Source organism: Rhinoderma darwinii, chromosome 7 (assembly GCF_050947455.1).
Source record: "Rhinoderma darwinii isolate aRhiDar2 chromosome 7, aRhiDar2.hap1, whole genome shotgun sequence".
NCBI lineage: Eukaryota > Metazoa > Chordata > Amphibia > Anura > Rhinodermatidae > Rhinoderma > Rhinoderma darwinii.
This window is the reverse complement of record NC_134693.1, coordinates 30,597,362-30,618,722: the sequence shown is the minus strand read 5'-3', so window position 1 is coordinate 30,618,722 and position 21,361 is coordinate 30,597,362. Positions and strand designations below refer to the sequence as shown.

The window sequence follows — 21,361 nt, the reverse complement described above, 5'->3', positions numbered from 1 at the left end:
AAAACTCAATAGCATACGTACATCCAGACGCTACTAAATATATATATATTTTATTAAAACGTACCCAGCTTTGAGGCACCCTCTGGCGGGTATTCTGGAAACGGCCCCTCCGAAGGGACGCTCACTGTTCTTCGGAGGCTTCGACTTTTCGTAGATTCTGGAGTGGAGTCCTGTGCAGTTTCACCAGACATCTACAAGAAAATGAGGGAGAGAACTCAGGGTGACTATGTGCAGTAACAAGTGCTGCTAATCTCCTTGCAGCTATAACAGATAAGTCAGCCCCCACTTGATCTCTTTATCCTGTGTGTGATTACAAGCCTCGGAGAAGACCAGCAAGGTTTTTTTCCACGTCTGAGGTATGCCCTCTAGAGGACACTGCCAGGTAGTGTCGCAGTTACGTATAATGTTATCAGATTTGTTACCCTGTAAAACAAGTCTGTGTAGATAGAAAACCCATATGGATGAGATCAAGACAGGAAGCGATTTACCACATTCCAGTGGCACAATCTGTAACCTTACCCATAACTTGTGTCAATTATGATCCGGTCAATGTGTCATGGTGACTGTCACTGGAATGCATTTGACATTTTGTATACTGTCTGGATGTCACCAAAACAAAGACAATCTTTATACATTTGTAGAACAGATATTTTCATTAAAGAAAAAGAAAAACAGCTCATGGTATCATCAAAGGACGTCACCCACTTTCAAAAAAGTGAAAATGTCGGGTCACCCCATTGCAAATAGCTTGGTGGACACATGGTAACACAGTCCCTTAGTATTGTATTGGGCTTTTGCGTTGTTCTATTCTCCCCCCATCCTGTCTCTTTCTCCCTATTTGTGCCTACAGTTAGTGCTTACCTCAGAGGGTATACTGTGAAGAGCTGTACCCTGATGTGTCATCACCGCCAGTGGCGGCAAGTAGCGAGCCAGGACCAGCACCCTCCCCCCCCAAAAAAAAACAAGAAAAAAAAACAAAAAAAAGATTACATCCATCGCAAAGTTTGGTTTTGTCATCCCATTTTCTGGGTTGACTTGGTATATTGATTTATTTGATTGATTTTAATAAAATTATTTAATAGATTCATTATATAATTCTTACATTATTAATTCTAATATTTATTTATTACATTGCGTCCTAATTTATCCAAAGCTAAATTTAGTCTGGTGTCTTATTTATTAATTGATGAGTTATGATATGATTGGGGCTCGTGCTACCATGTGTAATGCGAACGGGTGTAGGAGTAAACCATAGATTGGTGAAAACATAGAAAGGCCAGTGCTGCGTAAAATAATTCCGACCAATCCATCCACCCCAGCTGCGCCTCACCAACAACTAGGGGCCCCCTCACCAGTGAACCCCACCTTACAGTTTGCTAGAGAACATGTCTACTTCCAGCTCTGTGCCAGCAGTTTGTAGAAGGCCCCTTCCTGCTTACAAAGAAGAACTTATCCAACCCGTTCGGGTGTCTGCATACTGTACACATGGCTATGTAGTGTACATTACAACAGTTAATACAAAGGTCTGTGCAATCGGTGTCTGCTTAAAAGGGTTCTCTAGGAGTATAGAAATATAGGCTAAAATATCAGCAAACTAGATGCGTCCTAGCTTCCTAATAAAGGCTCTGCAAATGTTCAGACGATGTTGGGGTCCACAGCTCTGCAAGGGACAGTGATTGTTTACTTAAAGGGGTTCTCTGTTTTAGACAATCCCTACTTGTTAGAAGGGTCTCCTGACAATAAGCTGATCACAAAGTATCCCGCTGTTGGGAGTCCCAAGGATCTGCTGTAATCTGTGGGGAAACCTGGAATTAAAGAGGGTAACTATACACTTAAAGTGGCCCTGTCACCATATTATAAGTGTCCTATCTCCTACATAATCTGATCGGCGCTGTAATGTAGATAACAGCAGTGGTTTTTATTTTGAAAAACGATCATTTATTTGAGCAAGTTATGAGCTAGTATAGATTTATGCTAATGAGTTTCTTAATAGACAACTGGGCGTGTTTTTACTTTTTACCAACTGGGCGTTGTACAGAGGAGTGTATGACGCTGACCAATCAGTGACCAATCAGCATCATACACTTCTCATTGTTCCAGCCCATTCTTACAGTGTGATTGTGCAGTGAAAGAAGCTGGGCTGGAACAATGAGAAGTGTATGAGGCTGATTTGTCACTGATTGGTCAGCGTCATACACTCCTCTGTACAACGCCCAGTTGGTAAAAAGTAAAAACACGCCCAGTTGTCCATTAAGAAATGAATTAGCATAAATCTAAAATTGCTCATAACTTGCTAAAAAATGATTGTTTTTCAAAATAAAAACCACTGCGGTTATCTACATTACAGCGCCGATCACATTATGCAGGAGATAGGGCATTTATAATCCGGTGACAGAGCCTCTTTAAGTGTACAGTTACCCTGCAGTGCCCCCAGAGGGTACATTAAGCATTACACAGTGCCCACTAAAATTAATGGGCTGTATGTGTAATGTAGGACAGGTCCTCCAGAGCGAGACACGCACTTTGTGACTCTGGCCGAAAGAGGAGGATCCTGAACAGAGGACCCCCCCCTCTATTAACTCCGAATTCCCTAATAGGGTGTATGAAAATGGGTTCCCAGAACTAGACAACCCCTTTACAACTTGCCTTTAGAGTGGCTGTACAGAAGGGATATTTACATTGTCCCATATGGTCGCATCCAACACAGAAATGCCATATGGATGAGACCTACATTTTAAGAGTCTATATTATGTTAGAGCACATTCATTGCAAAGTTGGGACATATGTCTGAAAATATTCCTCTTCTTTGTCAACTGATCTGTTTTAAGTTGTAATATTTTCAATGTTTTGACGTTTACAATTTTTGTAGACCAATATTTTACAAATGGATTTTGTACAGTATTTTCTGCGACATGCCTTCTACACAGCATTTAAATGGTCAAGCTGAAGGATCACTATTGACTTTCGCCTTCCTTTAGCATCATTTCAAAAATTCCTGTCCTTACCCACAGGTCTTCTCAATAAAACTTGGCTTTCTTATTTTCATCTTGGTCTTGGTATTTATTAATACAATCATTGTAAATCTATATTTCTCTACCAGGTTTGCTTATCTAGGATATACCAACATTTTATTTTAACAGAGTCTACCCTGGTTAAATGACGACCCTTTATTGAAGCACTAATGTCCGGCAATGCTTAGTGTTGAATTCTGCCACTGAATACAGTGTGGCCTTTCTAACCTCCTATTTTAATATGGCAGAGATTTAGAAGATCCCACACGTGTTACTATCAAGTCTAAAGAACGCAGTCCAAAAAGGTAAAATAATTCAGTCACACCAGGATGCCACCAAAGCGTTCTAAAGACATTAATTCAGGCAGGTTTACATGGTAGGTAATAATTAGGCACACAGAGAGAAAAAACACAGGAATTAAGTGCAGAGAGCCATGGGAGCCTTCCACACATAAAATGAGTATGTCAAGCTTAGTAATCGTGGCGCTATAGAACCCATGCAGTGCCCGAGCTGCAGGATGCCCGCACAGACAGAAGACCTCTTCTGCCCATTCAAGCAGATCTTTTGAGTTGATATTTATAGAAATGATATGCCTTCAAGTATTTGCTTGATCTTGGATGACTTTCTTCAGGTGCGTTTGAGATGTAAGACACAAACTGATAGATCTGCGGGCTTCCATGTAAGTGCCAATCACTTGCTCCTGTTTCGGAGAAGAGAGCATGTAATTATAATTACACAGTGAGAGAAAAGTACCCTATTGCCAGCTCTGGGCACAAACAGCAACAGGAAAACAAGTTTTTGGCAGGAGGGAGTGCTTTCTGGAGGGCTCCCTTCTGTGTGTTTGCTATCATTAGTGTGCTGAGTAATCTGTTCAGCCATTGCTGACAATTGATTGTAGAGAGGCGGATGGCACTCGGAGGTGGAATTCATAACGCCTGCTTGAAAAGGAAAACCTGGATTGTGGAAATACTGACAAACCAGCACAGGTGTTAGGCTGCTGCTTTAGGGGGAGTTCACACTGAGTTTTTTTACGTGGAAACAGTGTCGGAAAATGCGCCAAAAACAGCCGAAAATGCCTCCCATTTATTTCAATCGGAGGCGGAGGCGTTTTTTTCCCGTGAGCGGAAAAACTGGCTCGCAGGAAAAAGAAGGGACATGCCCTATCTTCGGTCGTTTACACCTCTGACCTCCCATTGACATCAATGGGAGGCAGATAAAACGTATTTCGCTGTGTATTATGCCTGCAGCACTGAATGGCCGCGGGCGAAAAACGCAGCGAAAATCGGCGTGCAGGCAGAGGAAAATCTGCCTCAAAATTCCAAACTGAATTTTGAGGCAGACTTTCCTCCTGCAAAAAAACTCAGCAGCCAAGGGGTTATCTAAGGCTGGGTTCACACTGTTTTGCGGCAAAAAAAAAAAAACACACCAAATCTGCAGTGTGAGAACCCAACCTATTTCCATAATGGCATGTGTAACTGGTACATTTCAGTAATCCACAAGTCCATCTATTAAAACTATATCCACTAGTAGATGTTCTGGAAAACTTTGGAACGTTAACAAAACCGTGTGGACACAGGCTGATTTGATTTTGGTTAATTTAAGAAAATAAGCAAATTGATTCATCCATAATATTTGATAGAAATGTGAACTAGTAAATAAGTGACTTGAGCGACACGGAGAAGCAGGTGAAAAAAATTGACTATTTCTAGAAGCTAATCCAGGGGAAACTTGCTGAGAGTTGCATCCAGTGTGGCTCGAGCGGACAAAAGGTGTCCACTGGAATTTTTTTTTTTTAATGGATCTCTTGTAATCCACCACAAAGCAGATTACCATGTGGTTACCCCGTCGACACAAAGTGAGGAAAGTGAGGAAAGACAAGCTCTTTAAAACACAAAAATTTAAAATCTAGTAGGGAGAAGTTACTTTAGTAGTATGTCCCCAGAAGAATACACAACCCCATTAGTGGATATTGGTAACAGTGCAGATGTTGAAATGATGGATACAATCTGCCCTTTACAACTTTGGTGCTAAACGGTTACGTAACACAAATTATGGGTTACATTCTACATTTATAGACAGTATGGGTCCATAGAAAATACATATGTGCAGATACATGTGTTATACCAGTAATCTGCTGTCATATCGGGCTAGTGCTCTTAGCTCATTGTACCCAGAGCACCATCTGCATCTTTTCTCATTAGTCCTCTAAGGCTACATTCAGATAAGCGTGTCCGATTGGTGCGCGTAAAAAGAAAAACGGCAGAGTTTTTCCTACATTTCTTGTCCGTATATTGGCATGAGTGTGCTTTGCGTGTGGCATGCGTTTTTCACATCCGTGCAAGCACTTCATTTTAAAAAAAATAAAAAAATAAAGTAGATTTGTCTGCTTTTCAACGTATATTTGATGCGTGAAACATGGACAGCGCAAGGATATTGTCCGCGTCCTGTCCGTGGTTTGCACGCACACATAAACTTCAATGGGCGACTAAGGGCATGAAAACGTACCAATAAAGGACATGCAGTGAGTTTCATGCAACGGACACTCGCTGCGTGAAAAACAACGCATGCGTGAATGGCCCCATTGAATTGCATGGGTCCGCGTGCTGCGAGTGATTTCAACGCACAGCACACGGACGAGTATTCCGCTCGCCTGAATAAACCCTAAGCGTTAAAGTGTACCTAACCTTTCAGGTGACTTTTCAGAATAGGCTGTCATATGTGCGTGTATATAAGGAACAACACTATTTCTGGCCATTATCGGACCTGTAATCTGCCTTTATTTAGCAGTTTTACCCTCTGCAGGCTCTATATTCTCAGTTTTCCCTGAGCTAGTGGGTGAAGCCTAACTGCTATCATGTCTTCTATACACAGCACATATAGAATATATATAGATAGAAGCAGCAGCATGGAGCACATATACAGCAGTGATGAGAAGTGTAGTTTAGAGTCCAGTAATGGGGTGAGACCGTAAGGGTATGTTCACACGGCGGGGGTCCGTAACGGCTGAAATTACGGGGATGTTTCAGCCTGAAAACATCCCCGTAATTTCAGCCGTACCGGCATGTGCAGGCGCTTGAACGCCGCGTCAATTACGGCCGTAATTAGCGCTGCTATTCATTGGAGTCAATGAATAGCGGCTCCAATTACGGCCAAAGAAGTGACAGGTCACTTCTTCTACGCGGGCGTCTATTTACGCGCCGTCATTTGACAGCGGCGCGTAAATATACGCCTCGTGTGAACAGACAAACGTCTGCCCATTGCTTTCAATGGGCAGATGTTTGTCAGCGCTATTGAGGCGCTATTTTCAGACGTAATTCGGGGCAAAAACGCCCGAATTACGTCCGTAAATAGGCCGTGTGAACATACCCTAACACTTACCAGGAAGAAGCAGCACGTTTGTGTGTGTCTTTCTCCCTCTGCTCCTGCTCCCCCCTTTATAGACTTGTATAGGCATCTGTCTGTGTCTCTCTGCTCCTGCTCCCTCCCCCTACCATCTTCATAGACTTCTAATGACAGGCTGTGAAGGGACACCCACCCCCACTTCCTGCAGCCACGGGGTGGACAACAGATTACAGGAAGGGAGGCACTTCGTGGCAGTAACTTCACACAGAATTTGCATGGATAAAAAAAACTACCGTAATTTTAACAGTAATTTACAAAGTTGATATATATCAGGTCTACAATTAGATTAGCATAAGTTGCTTTGAAAAAGTTAGTGTCCATTTAAAATAAAATGATCCTAGTGTAAAAGTGCACATAAATGAGATCGTAAGCTCTATCGTGATCATAAGATCTAGTGTGAATGAGTGCGTATTCTTCAATGTCAATGTCTGGCCATACACATTGGACAGCTGTCATCTACCTCTCCCTCATCATAAATATACATGATCAGCCTAGGGTTATGGGAATAAACTTCTGCCACCTCCGGCAATGGCTTATCTCCTGGCAGCATCCAACACATCTGATTCTTCTGTATTCCTTCTATAAGATTGTTATGCAGATGAGGTACAAAAAGAGGAAAGGCCCTTATTATTTTATGTTCTTGTCGCTTTTCTACAAGGGATAATCATAGAGTTCCATATATATATATATTCCACCAGCCATTGTTTACGATATTGCATGTTATACAATAACAAATATATTAATCTTACCATTTTATAAAGGATATCTAAATTGGGCATATTATCTAAGGCCACAACGCACACGGGGTGCTGTATGTGTGGAGCTATTCTCTATGCTGAGAATACCTCTGTACGTACGGCATCCGATGGATCATGCCATGCTTATTTTTAGGTCTCATTCTGTACAAATGGAATCGGAGGCATACGGAGGTACAGTAGAGGCCCCATGCACCATGATGAGCCCTATTATGGCTCCGTATAATTCATCCAACATAATATGTAACGTGTTACACCTGAGAGTCTAATGTAATTCAGAAAGGGCTGAATGCAGCAAAAGACTTTACCACAAAAGGACAACTAAAGGGTTAATATTTCAGTTTTTTTCATTTCACTTTAGCTGTAAACACTCTGATTTATATTAACTAACGTACAGCACAAGTATTCCACGCCTTGATAGGGTTAAATTATTTGTTCCAGCCCTCACGGCAGCCCCGGCTGCTGCACCGGCAGTAAAATACACATGGGGTACATGCACAACACCTTAATAAGATCATTAGACAGCGAGGGTGAGTCAGAGGGGACGACGAGAAACTAGTAAGTCAGCGTGAATTCTATATAAACACCGCAGCTGACAGAAAATAATAATACACGCTGCAGAGAGGTCACAGTCAGTAATGAGGCCTGTCACAGGAACAAATGTGTCACAGGCCACCAAGAGGTGACAGGGTTTTCTCTGAGCTTAGTAACACATCCACCATAGCCGGTCCCTATGACAACGTAGCACTGAGGTGTAAATCACTGCACACACAGCTGAGGGCACACGGCGCCATTACCACGCAGTCCCAGCCGGAGTGTGCAAAAGTTTATTATAGAAAATGGCCACTAATAAAAAAAAAATGGTGTCAATTTTGTATGATCTTCATTTTTACCACAAGTGTCTCACCCTAGGCCTAGTTCATGCGGAGTTGTTTGCAGGCAGAAAAATCTCCCTCAAAATTCCTTCAGTATTTTGAGACGTTTTTCAGCCGCGGCCATTGAGCGCCGCAGGCAAAAAACGCAGCGAAAACCGCTTTCTCTGCCTTTTATTGATGTCAATGGGATGTCAGAGACGGAAATGCCTAAAGAAAGAGAATGACGCTCGTTTCTACCGCAAGCGGCTTTTTTCCTGCTCGCAGGACAAAAACGCCTCCACCTCCCATTGAAATCAATGGGAGACGTTTTCGGCCTATTTTTGTCGTGGTTTTCCAGTCAAAAACAGCGCCAAAAAAACTCAGTGTGAACATACCCTAAGGCCAGATTCACACGAACGTTGCGCATCTCGGACGTGAAAAATTGCAGTTTTCCACGTCCGAGGTGCATCCGTGATGCGGGACGCGATGTCACGCATCCCCCATAGATTACAGTCTATGGAGGGATGCGTGAAAAAAGACGACATGTCCTATTTTCTCATGGACCCTTCACACGGTCCGTTGAAACACTGAATTACAAAGGTTCGTGGGACGGCTGTTGTTTCAACGGCCGTCACACGGACTTCTAACACGCTCGTGTAAATAAGGCCTAAGGATCTGGTCGCATGGAGGTTTTTGTAAGGCAGAAAAAATCTGCAAATGTCAGCATTTTTTTAGGCTTTTTTTTTTTTTTTTTAACAAATGTGAAAACCACAGGTGTTTCTTGGTCAAAAACCGCGGCACTAACGCTTCAAAAGAGGAGCACTTTTATTTTCTGCTTGCCATAAATTTCAACATCAACGCCAAAGGACTCTGTGTGAACTGGGCCTTTAACTAGACCGAACAGGCCTCATTTATCAAAACTGGAAAAATTTGGCCTTGTTGCCCTTAGTAACCAGAGCTTTCCTCCTGCAAAAACTGCTCCAGACGGTTTTTGCACAGTGGTTTGACAAAAACTCGTCGAGGCGTTTTTTTCCTCTTTCTGACTGATTGAAATGGGGTTTTGGAGGCGGAAACCACCTCAAGATGGGTCATGACGCTTCTTTTTACCGCGACGCGTTTTTTTTACTCGCGGTAAAAAAACTCATCCAACTCTCATTGAAATCAATGGGAGGCATTTTTGGGCGGTTTTTGAGGCGCGGTTTCCGCGTCAAAAAACTCTGTGTGAACAGGGCCTTACACTGCTCTGTGAAAATGAAAGCTCCTCTGATTGGCTGCTATAGGAAATAAGCAGAGTCCTCTCACCATCGACTGTGACTAGTGGTTATTTCTAATAGAAAAATAGGCTCAGGAGTGGTTGTGGACGGATGTTCAAACAATGGTATTCGACACTGGCCCACATTTATAAATTTATTTTTTTTTAAGCATTTTACTCTAGAATAGTTTCTTAGATGCAGTGTAACATTTATTAACCATTGGCGTCACACTTGTAAAGTGCAGTGAAAATAGACGAGGCTTACTGCTTGGTCAGGAATTAGACCCATTTATAAAACGCAACGTTTGCAAAAAGTCGTATAGAAGTTGTAAATAACAAATAAAAGTTGCAATCTACTCCACATATACCCTGGCATAGAAAAAGTGCCATCATTTTAGCTAGTACGAAAATCAATGGCAGTGGTAACGGTTACGACAAATTAATCAAATAGGGCACAGGCAAATAGGGAATATTTTATGCAGCAAAACGACGGACACCATGACGGAACCCGCTGGACCCCATTACAAGTCAATGGGTGCCGTTGGTGACCGCCGTGTGACGAGTCAGTCTCAGCTTGAATTGCATTTTCTGCTCCTATGACGGAACAGAAAAACAGAATTGACAACGCAGATATGACATGGTGTTAACTTAGTCATTGGCTAAAATGAGATCACTTCTTATATCCATGGGCCACTAAGTGGAGTTCTCACTATAGAGGTGAAGGAGGTGTCCAGAAATTATGGACAATGACCATAGGGGCTACCTATAAGAGCAGAATCCCCAGAAAGAGCATTGCCTATGATCTGGCCAGAGATTCCGGCATCTCAAAGCCCCTTATGTCACTGTCCATATATGGGAAGTGACGTCAGGGGCTACCTCTAAGGGCTTGTCCACACACAACGGAATTGATGCAGACAATTTCTGCAGCAATTCCATTGAAAAACGCAGACATTCCGCTGCGGAGAAAAACGCACCAATGGTGTGTATTTTGCACAATATTAGGAGATGGAGACACGCAAGAAATTCTGGCCACTTTCTGAAGCAGGAATTGACATGCTGCGGTCCGAAAAATACGCACCGCAGATCTATCTATGCTCGGAATTTTTTTGCGGTATGTGGATGAGATTTGTTGAATCTCATCCACTATGCTGCTACTTTATTCTGCTACGTTTTCTCCATCCGAAATTCTAGCTGGAAAAAACGTGGACGAGCGCTAAGAGTGAAATCCCCGTCCAGAACGTCGGCAATGCTCTGGCCGGGTATTCCGCTCATAGAGGGAGCCCCAATGACGTTATCTACAGGGAGGGGTGTGTGGAACACTATCTACATGTGGTCACTGTGGCACTGTATGGGCACTATCTGCAGGGAACACTGTGGCGCTATGTACATGGGTACTGTGGTGTTTTCAGTGGGTTGGGACAAAAACAAACCTTGACGAATGAAGGCCTGGAAATGGATGAAAATATCGTGATTCGCCGATGCAAAACAAATACGAAAAAATTACGGTTGGTCTGTCGTGTGAATATAGCCTGAGGTTGGTTTTCACAAGGTGATTTCCAATAATCTTCCAAATATCCTGATTATTTATGGATGACTGTCTGATGTAGTGGGGAATCAGCCTTTTTATAGCCATCCATATTACAGGATTGACTTTTCCCATTTCTTAAAGAGGCTCTGTCACCAGATTCTCAAATCCCTATCTCCTATTGCATGTGATCGGCGCTGCAATGTAGATAACAGTAAAGTTTTTTTTTGTTTTTTTTAAACGTTCATTTTTGGCCAAGTTATGAGCAATTTTATATTTATGCAAATGAGCTTTGAAATGGACAACTGGGCGTGTTTATGTGTATGACGCTGACCAATCCATGACCAGTCAGCGTCATACACTCCTCTCCATTCATTTACAAGCAGCACAGCGTTCTTACTAGAACGATGTGCGGCCAGATACACAAGTGTCCTGATAATGAATACACATGAAATCCAGCCTGGACGTCATGTGTACTCTGAATCCTGACACTTCTGACTCTTTTCTGTGAGATTGCAGCAAGCCACGCGTAATCTCGCGAGATTACGGAGGTAAACGAGATTTTGTTTCCCTTGCTGGAAATCTCAAAGAAAAGAGTCAGAAGTGTCAGGATTCTGAATACACATGACGTCCAGGCTGGATGGTCATGTGTATTCATTATCAGGACAGTTGATTAACGTTAATCAAGTGTCCTGATAATGACTACACATGACCATCCAGCCTGGACGTCATGTGTATTCAGAATCCTGACACTTCTGACTCGCAAGAGAAACGAAATCTCGTTTACCTCCGTAATCTCGCGAGATTACGAGTGGCTTGCTGCAATCTCACAGAAAAGAGTCAGAAGTGTCAGGATTCTGAGTACACATGACGTCCAGGCTGGAGGTCATGTGTATTCATTATCAGGACACTTGTGTATGTGGCTGCACATCGATGAATGGAGAGGAGTGTATGACGCTGACTGGTCACTGATTGGTCAGCGTCATACACATAAACACGCCCAGTTAAAAACACAATACACGCCCAGTTGGACATAACGAAAAAAAAACGCCCAGTTGTCCATTTCAAAGCTCATTTGCATATATATAAAATTGCTCATAACTTGGCCAAAAATGAACGTTTTAAAAAAACCAAAAAACTTTACTGTTATCTACATTGCAGCGCCGATCACATGCAATAGGAGATAGGGATTTGATAATCTGGTGACAGAGCCTCTTTAAGATGTATTTACCTCTTGTAGCTGTTTTTTTCCTGGATACACTGGCTACTACAGTATTTGATGATCTGATGAACTTACAGATTCACATAAGATCAGTTTCACATGGATTAGTAATAGGATCATAAGTCTTACCTCATCACTGAATCCAGGCCTGCATGGTTACGATTCAGTAGGTATACACTATACAATCCCCTTTTGTTTTTTTAGAGGTACAACCATCAATGAATGTGCCTGATGAATACAATCTATGGCAGGTAACGTGTCCTCGAAAGCTCACATGAATACGTTTTAATATGTAAAGTGAAGGTAAGGACTTTAACGAGACCCAATAGCACGTGTCTGTATCAACAGCATAGTCTGTGGTCTAGTTTTTTTTTTATTACTATGATTATTAATATTTTATTTTCCTTATTTACTTAAAGGCTATGTAAACCTTTGAAAGGCAATTTTTTAATACAAATGTGTACCAGTGTGTTTTGTGTAACTTTGTAAATACTTTTTATTAAAAATTATTTGTACTTTTTTAAATACAGCTGCTCTGTATTCTCTATACAGAGCAGCTGTATCTAGGGTCACTCACTGAATCGGTCAGTCCCGCGGACCTGACAGGTTCAGTCTCGGCACGTCCTGCGTGGATCCACATGTAAACGGTCACATCTAAGTTCTGTGATAGTTTACTGGTGGATCCTGCGTGTCAGTGACACGCAGGACCCGCCGACACTGAACCCTTCATGTCCGCGGGACTGACTGATTCGGTGAATAGCGCTAGATACAGCTGCTGTGTATAGAGAATACAGAGCAGCTGAATCTAAAAAAAAGTAAAAAGATTTTTTTAATAAAAAGTACTTACAAAGTCACACAAAACACACTGATACACATTTTTACACGTGTTCTGAATAATCTTCCAGAAATCGTATAAGACACACACAGTTTTGATGAAGATTTAGGCTCAGTTGTCTGAGCCAAACACAGTAGTGGAAACAAAAGAAAGAAGATGCATCAGTCTTTTCTTTATACCTTTCCTTCCTTTTGGATAAACTTCTGGATCTGGTACAAACGAAAAGTAGCCAAAAACTGCATCAAAACGGTGTGTGTGATCCTAGACTAAGGCTCTGTTCACACTAGGGATGTCACGATACCAGAATTTGGACTTCGATACCGATACTTCGTTTAGTATTGCGATTTCGATACCAATTTCGATACTTTTGCCAACAGTAATAAAAAAAAAATTCTTCCGTTTTCTGATGTGAGGCGCGACGTGTGATGAATTTTGAACGCGCCTCACATTAATAGTAATTAATCCCATCATGTTTCTCAGTCATATTGGGTTAATGTGCGAGGTACATGATGGGGTTAATTATAATTAATGTGAGGAACATGGAGGGTAAATTCATCGCACCTCGCGCCTCACATTAATAAGTGAATGAAAGCCGTGTTTATTTCATTTTTTTACAGCGTACACATCAGAAATGATGCAAAAACATTGTTGTCCGCGCCATTACTGAATGTGTGTATTTTATGTATTGAGACTTATTTTAATGTTTATTGTAAAAAAGGTGAAGGTGTATTTTTTTTAAAATTTAACAATACTTTCTTTTTACTTTATTTTTAAACTTTAATGTACTGACATATATCAGATATGTGCCAGTACATGAGCCTGTGGACGGATAATACACAGGCAGTTGTTAGGACATACCCAAGTATGTCCTAACAACATGAAATATGGTAAGACAGCCCTGGGGTCCGTCAATAGACCCTGGGCTGTCTGCCCATATATGGTATGGCCCTCGATCGCGTCACAGGAATTCCCTGTGACGCGATCCAGGGGCATCCCCCCTTCTCACTTTCCCCTGAATGCTGCAGTCAGCTGTGATCGCAGCATTCAGGGGAATAACGGCGGAGATGAGTGGTTTCTCTGATCTCCGCCGTTATAGAGCAGGGCTGCGGCTGTGTAATACAGCCATTGCCCCGCTCCTGACAGGAAGTGCGCGCGTGGTCAGCATGAGGTGATGCGGCCGGCGCTGCACTAATGAGCGGCAGTTCAGGCACTGAAGACAGAACATGGGGGTGTTTTGTAGCGCGCCCGTCATGTTCTGTCTCCAGTGCCGCCGCTCATTAGTGCAGCGCTGGCCGCATTGCATCATCCTGACCCCGCGAACTTATCATGACTCAGGAGCGGGGCTGTGGCTGAATTACACAGCCGCAGCCGCGCTCCCATACATTCATGTGTTACTATACTGAGCTGTGCGGCTGCGCAGCTCAGTATCGAAATACAGGAAATAGTGGTATCGAACCGTTTAGGGATGCACAGTATCGAAACAGTATCGAAGTTTCGATGCACCGTGCATCCCTAGTTCACACTTGCACTTATAACAGAAACCACAACGCAAAGCCAGATCAGCTGCACCGCGGATTCCACCAGCACCCAATTGACTTACTTACGGGCTCGGTCAGGTTCCACCATGGTGTCCATCGTATTGACGGGTAAAATACCATCGAACTCTATGAATGGGCGACAGGTATAAGGAGATAGCAAAAGGCTACAAAGAGGAAGTACGATACTACCTAATTGTACGGCCAAATTGTATTGCTGAAATTCATAACACTGCAGACTTTCCAAGTCAGGCTTTAATTTGTAACAAGTAAAATTGATATATTAGAGGTGAAGCATCGAAAACACCCATGGAGGTAAAAGCTTTATTAAGTGAGCTGACAGAGGCAGGCGTGAGAGCGACAGCACTTAATGTAAAGTGAATAGTGCCGAGCTCCATTACGTTGCCTTCCGTGTGCCGAGAGCACTTTCACATAATTAAGTTACTTTCATGACATTAACTAGGTGTGAATAGATGTAATTACATGTTCCATGTGGGACGTAGGAAACAAATATAAATTAGAGCCCCCCTGCCCACCTCCAGCTGCTGAGGCAAGCCTCCAATTCTATGCAGTTAATGTGAATACTAAAATGTAACCATAACTACTCAGTGTCATTTTGTGATCATTTTGATTTATTCGGCGTTCTGTGCTCATCCAAATTGTGGCCTCACCTCGTCCTCGCGGTTCAGAAGCACCAGCTGGCTTTCCGTCAGGATGCAGTACTTCCTCTCCCATGTGGTGCTCTCAGTGTAAGGCGACTGGCCGCATGATAGCCGGTGAGTGGGGGGTCCTTTCACATCTAGAAAACACAACAAGCAGAGAAAACATGATCAATTCCTGCAATTATAAAAAGAAAAAACAGAGGAACTTTCTATTGTAACACACTCAACAACTCGGATACCGCCGCAAAGGGAGCAAATCCTATATGTATCATCTGGGATGACAGCAGGGATGTAAATAAAATAATGTACAGTATTCCAGTATATTAGGACATTGCCGCAAAAGCGACTCTCTAAAAGAGGGTGCAAATTAATACTTTTTTGGTCTTTATGAAACAGCACCACTCTTCACCAGATGCTGTGGTACTATTCGAGTAAGGGCCCATTCACACGAACCCAATGATTTTAATAGGGCCGTTCACATATGCGTGAGTTTTCACGCAGCGAGAGTCCACTTCGTGAAACTCACTGCATGTCCTATATTGGTGCGTTTTCACGCACCTACGGGCCCATTGAAGTCAATCGATGCGTGAAAACCACGCACCGCACACGGATGCAAATACGAGCCTACTTGTGATCAAGGGGAAGTGAGTGTTTTTTTTTCTTTTTTCCACTTTTTTTTTGTTTTTTTTTACTGGAACAGAGTAATAGAAATAAAAAGTCATCAGTGTGCATGCCCACAAACAAACATACGAACGCTTGCTTACATGATTTCATAAATCCAAATGAACTATTTTCAACAAACGCTGCAGTTTAGAATTGGCCACTAGATGGCAGCCTGAACTTAACAAAAAATCCCAAAAATCTCCAGGCAGAGACGTACAACAAAGATAGATAGATAGATAGATAGAGAGAGACAGACAGACAGACAGACAGACAGACAGACAAACATGAACACTAGTGGCCACCATGTCTACGACGAACCAAGTTTTGGGTAGAACTAAATAAACACCAATTTATGATGTGGACAATAATAAATCTCCAAAACAAGTCTCTAGAGAAGCGGCTAAATTGGTCATACACGCGGCTTACGTTACTCAAACCAGTTACTTTTTACTTCATTGCCAGCTACTATGGAATTTATGACAAAATTTGTTTCAAGGGTGTAATTGAAGGCCACATCATTGGTCGCTTTGGCGTCTATGGTGAGCGGCCCCCAGCGTAGGATGTCCCACATGGCCGCGTGAACCTGTTTGGGGCTTCATTGCTCTATGGCCACATTAACAAACAAAGGAGTTGGAAACTGGACCTAGGGTCACGCCACCCTTACATCCTACAAGGAATTAGTGTAGGGGTGGAGGATCCCCATCTTGATTTTTACTTTTGGTCCCTTCCCACACTATTTATTTTTGCACCCATTAGAAACAGAACGATTATTACATGTGTGCCCTATTTCTTTATCTGCACAGACAACCATCTACCATCATGTAAGTTGGTATCAGAATCATAAATCTATGGGGAGATGAGCGCTGGATAGATGTATCTGGACTACTGACCAGAACCACTTCCGGCCCGGCCCTTTGGCTGCAGTTTTATTCTCAGGGGGTTTGGGGAGAAATGATCATGTCATACTTGTCCGTATACTTACATCTCTGAGTTACATTGATCTGGAAAGGAAATGAGTCAGTCCATGATGAGAATCTTTATTACAGCCCAAAGGGAGATGGATTTTTTCCCATTACAGTAAAATAAATTCCTTCCTATGGTATCAATGTGAATCGTGTAACAAGAAGGAATCATGTGCTACTGAGTGACTGGTGGTCCGTGAATAGTACAACCCCACATAAAAATGTCACTGCTGACAAGGGAGACGAATTATAAGCTCCGTGCAATGCGACCAAGGAAGACAGGAACATTATGGACGCTCATTACGGACATTCCCCGCAATGTATCCAGATCCCATGCTGCAAATCTAGAGACTCTGGTCAGCTGATCCCCAAAATAAATCCTCTTTTCTTCCATTTACCAGCAAACCAAAACGAACACATTACTAGAAAATTAAAAAACCACTTTCCCCAACATGAAATGGCTGATACCAGTGAACAGTAGTTTCACAAATGTGCAGCAAATAAATAGAACATAGAGGTTTTAAGATTTTTATGTAAATAATGAATATAAAGAAAGATTCTGAAACTTTTTAATATCTTTATCAATGCCTCAGAGTTTTTAAAGATCTTTCTATTTGATGTCAGGGAATAGAAACATTTGTGTTCACATTCAGAGGATGCAGAAGTTGCATAACTTTTGGTGACAAAATGACTTATGTATACAATGTCCTTTGCCCTGCACCTCCAGTCCTTGAGATCATCACTCGGCAAAAGGGTTTTAGCACTATATATTAGAGGGGTTGTCCAGTTTAGAAAACCCAGTTTCATACACTCTATTGTGGAATTCTGAGTAAATACAGAGGGTCTTCATCTCTTGGCCAGATTGGAGAGCGGTTACAAAGAGCGACCCTCACCCTGGAGGACCGGTCCTGTCTGACAATACACAGAGAACCCATGGATATGAATGGACACTGTGTAATGCCTTATTCCCCCTGTGGTAGCGCTGCAGGGAAATTGAAACCTTACTGCCAGGTTTCCCCACAGATTACAGCTGATCGCTCGGGTCCCAGCAGGGAGACACTTTATAATCAACTTATTGTCAACGGATCCTTCCAACAAGTAGGGATTGTCCAAAGTGGAAAAATAAGTTACACAAAATTAAGAGAAACATGGATACTTACTTACATAATGAGTGACACTCTTGTCCTTAGGCTATGTTGGGTATTGTAGCTCAGTCTCATTCAATCCGCTGAAATACCATTCACATCCCATGGACAAGAGTGGCACTAGCCATATTTTTTTTTTTATACAAGCCATTTGAGATGTTAGTTAGTAAAACAAGCTGTTTTTTTGAGTATTATCTCCTCAAAGGTACAGGACATCTTAACGTTGACTTGCGTCACCTGGGCATTGACAGAACTGGGCCAAACAGTCTAAGCCTTGATAGAGCCCAAAAATTCCAGGGCACGCAGGAGTTGTAGTTTCACAAGAGTTGGTGACTGCCTTACATAGAATGTATTTTGCTCATATAGATCACTATGGCTATGCACATACCGGTGCTGGTGACATTTTAAGTGTCTTTGATCTTATAAAAACCAAAATTTCTTACTCCCACATTTTCAAGCGACATTGATCAGAACCCCAACCTCCCGAAAACATTTATTAACAAACCGATACAAGAAAAGGATCTGTTTCCACTTCATGCTCCATCCCCACATAGACAATGCCATCTACTCCGCCACCTAGAATGGAACAAAATTAGACTAGCAATTAGATGCCCGCTGAGATACAATCTGGGGAGCCGAGTCATCGTAGCGAATTGTTCTTCCACAAATCTCAAACAATTTGGAGAAGTCTTTTCAGCTTGTGTACCGCATGCTAGCAGCAGAGTAATGGAAAAGGAATTTTATTTCAAAAATAAAAATAAAAAAAAGCCAGATCGCACACATAAGAGCAGCAGACAAAGAAAAATTCCAGCGCTGTGTGAGAAAGAGAAGGATTCATTTTCTTCAACTTTTCACAAGCATTGAAAATCCCTCCCTGCATCACACAATGAGGCATTGACCAAAACGGGGTCATCTCTGCTCCTTAGGAGACCAAAGGTCACCCAGTTTCTGTTCAGATGGTAATTCGGATAAGGGGCACACTGACGCAGAGACGCCTATATTCGGGCTTGTTGGTTTGCCCAATATAATAGAGGAGATACACAACTCTGCCCAGCTTTCCCAGGCATTGCGGAGATCTAGATGGGTGGGATATAAATATTCAGAACTTGCCTTGTATTAAGCCATGGAATGGATAGAGAGTCACTAGACTAGAAAGACTTATAGACTTGTATGAAGCTGGATGAGAGAAAGCTGAAATAAAGCCCCAGACGCTTTAAGGCCATATGCACACGATGCATATTACGTGCGGATTTCCTGCAGCAAATCCGCAGCGTAATACAGTACCAGTACAGTCAACGAGACCCCAAGTGATCTCATCTACACGTTGCAGAGTTTTTCTGCACATAAATTGCCCTGTGGTGCAGATTTTAAAATCTGCAGGATGTCACTTTATCTTGCATTTTGGTCTCAGAATTGTATCTGACTAGAATTGAAAAATAACGCACCAAAATCCGCACCCAAGAACGCATAAAAAACCAGTATCAAGTGCGGATTTTAACTGCGGAATTACCTGTGTAACTGCCTAAAGATTATGTTAGCAAAATACTAGCAATAAGAGGAATTCAGTGATATTTAATGTGGAGTCTAAGGGTATGTTCACACGGCTTTTTTTCAGCCGTTTTTCGGACCATAAATGCCCCGAAAAACGGCTGAAAATACAGAGGCTGAACGCCTGCAAACATCTGCCGATTGATTTCAATGGGAAAAACTGCGTTTCGTTCCAAAAAATGCTCCATAAAAAGGAAGTGCATGTCACTTCTTGAGCCGTTTTTGGAGCAGTTTTTCATTGTCTCAATAGAAAAACAGCTACAAAAACGGGCGTAAAAAACGCATCAAAATACGCTTGATGCATAAAAAACAGCTGAGAATCAGCGGCTTGAAAACAGCTCCGTATTTTACAGCCGTTTTTTGTTAAGCTTGTGAACATACCCTAAGGCTATGTTCACACTGAGTATTTTGCAGGAGGAATATCTGCCTCAAAATTCCGTTTGGAACTTTGAGGCAGATTTTCCTCTCCCTGCACGCCGATTTTCGCGCCGATTTTCGCCCGCGGCCATTGAGCGCTGCGGGCATAATACACAGTGAAATACGCTTTCTCTGCCTCACATTGAAGTCAATGGGATGTCAGAGGCGTAAACGCCCGAAGATAGGGCATGTCGCTTCTTTTTCCCACGAGGCAGTTTTACTGCTTGCGGGAAAAAGACGCCGACGCCTCCCATTGAAATCAATGGGAGGCGTTTTCGGGCCGCTTTTGCGACGCGGTTTCCGCGTCAAAAAACTCGGAAAAATACTCAGTGTGAACATAGCCTTATAGTCCAGAAAGTCAGATAATTCAGCATTTGTTACAAGCACAGGACTGCAATATAGGGCCAGATTTACTTAGACTGGCGTGTCATACGCAAGTCAGCTATTTGCACCGGTGGTATAATGCAACACTTTTTAATAAAACGCTCACATCTTTCTGCTGGTTGTGCGCCATCCATCCCCCTAAACAGACAGAAAAAAACACAATTATGCTCACCTCCCCACTCCTTTTCACTTCTCCCATCCAGGTGCCCTCTGCATACTGTGGCTCATACAAGGTCCTGATGCTGTCCGGTGTCAGAAAATTGTGTGTGCCGCGTCATACTGAGGGGTCCCGAAGTGGAGAAGCAATGATGATGAGACAGTCTAACGTGGTGTAATCCATTCTGGGGGCGGCAAGGTATGGAGCCTCTACTGTGCTACGCCCCAAAGAGTGAAATCTATGCCAGCTAACAGCGTAGATTTCCGCTATGATGTACACCAGTTTTCTGGTGCAAATTAGAATACATTTGTTGAGCTGCGGTGGTCTCGTCCCCTTTTTCAAGAAGTGGCGAGAGCAGCGTAAAAGATCCGGAAGTCACAACTTTCAGAGCAAATTCCGACTTTTGGGCCTTTTTGTGACGTTTCAACAGGGAAAATATTTTACAAGAGTAAAGAGCAGTGTAGCTGAAAATCCAGTACTGGGGTCAGATATAACACTCTGCCTCTGCACCCCTTCATCCCCCTCTCCTTAGACTTATCTGAGCAGCTTAACCAGATTCCTCAGGGAGTTGATTGTCCATCTCATTTTGAGGAGACGGAAAAAGCAGTACATTTCTGAATGAGTGATCATTTAGAAGGGAAGGGCCTGGCAAGTGGAGAAAAAGGCATTTTCCTCTGATAAGATACATTACAACATTTCTTATTCTGAACATAAATTGCCCTGTTGTGCGGATTTTAAAAAAAACTATTGATTTATGCAAAGTTTGTTGAAAAAATAGTGACCATTTAAGGCTATGTTCACACGGGGTATTTTGCCGAGTTTTTTGACGCGGAAACCGCGTCGCAAAACTCGGCAAAAACGGCCCGAGAACGCCTCCCATTGATTTCAATGGGAGGCGTCGGCGTCTTTTTCCCGCGAGCAGTAAAACTGCCTCGCGGGAAAAAGAAGCGACATGCCCTATCTTCGGGCGCTTCCGCCTCTGACCTCCCATTGACTTCAATGGGAGGCAGAGAAAGCGTATTTCTCGCTGTT

The 21,361-nt window shown here is 42.6% G+C and overlaps 1 protein-coding gene across 5 annotated transcripts in view; it reads right to left on the bottom strand.

Moving 5' to 3' along the window:
* Window positions 1-21,361, bottom strand: part of RASAL2 (RAS protein activator like 2) — a 280,442-nt gene that overhangs the window by 142,814 nt on the left and 116,267 nt on the right. For all 5 annotated transcript variants that reach the window (XM_075833092.1, XM_075833093.1, XM_075833090.1 and 2 more), the window contains exons 2-3: window positions 15,063-15,190; window positions 65-191 (exon numbers count right to left, since the gene is read on the bottom strand). In XM_075833092.1, the coding sequence (XP_075689207.1) occupies window positions 65-191; window positions 15,063-15,190 (255 nt within the window). The remainder of the gene's footprint in view (window positions 1-64; window positions 192-15,062; window positions 15,191-21,361) is intronic.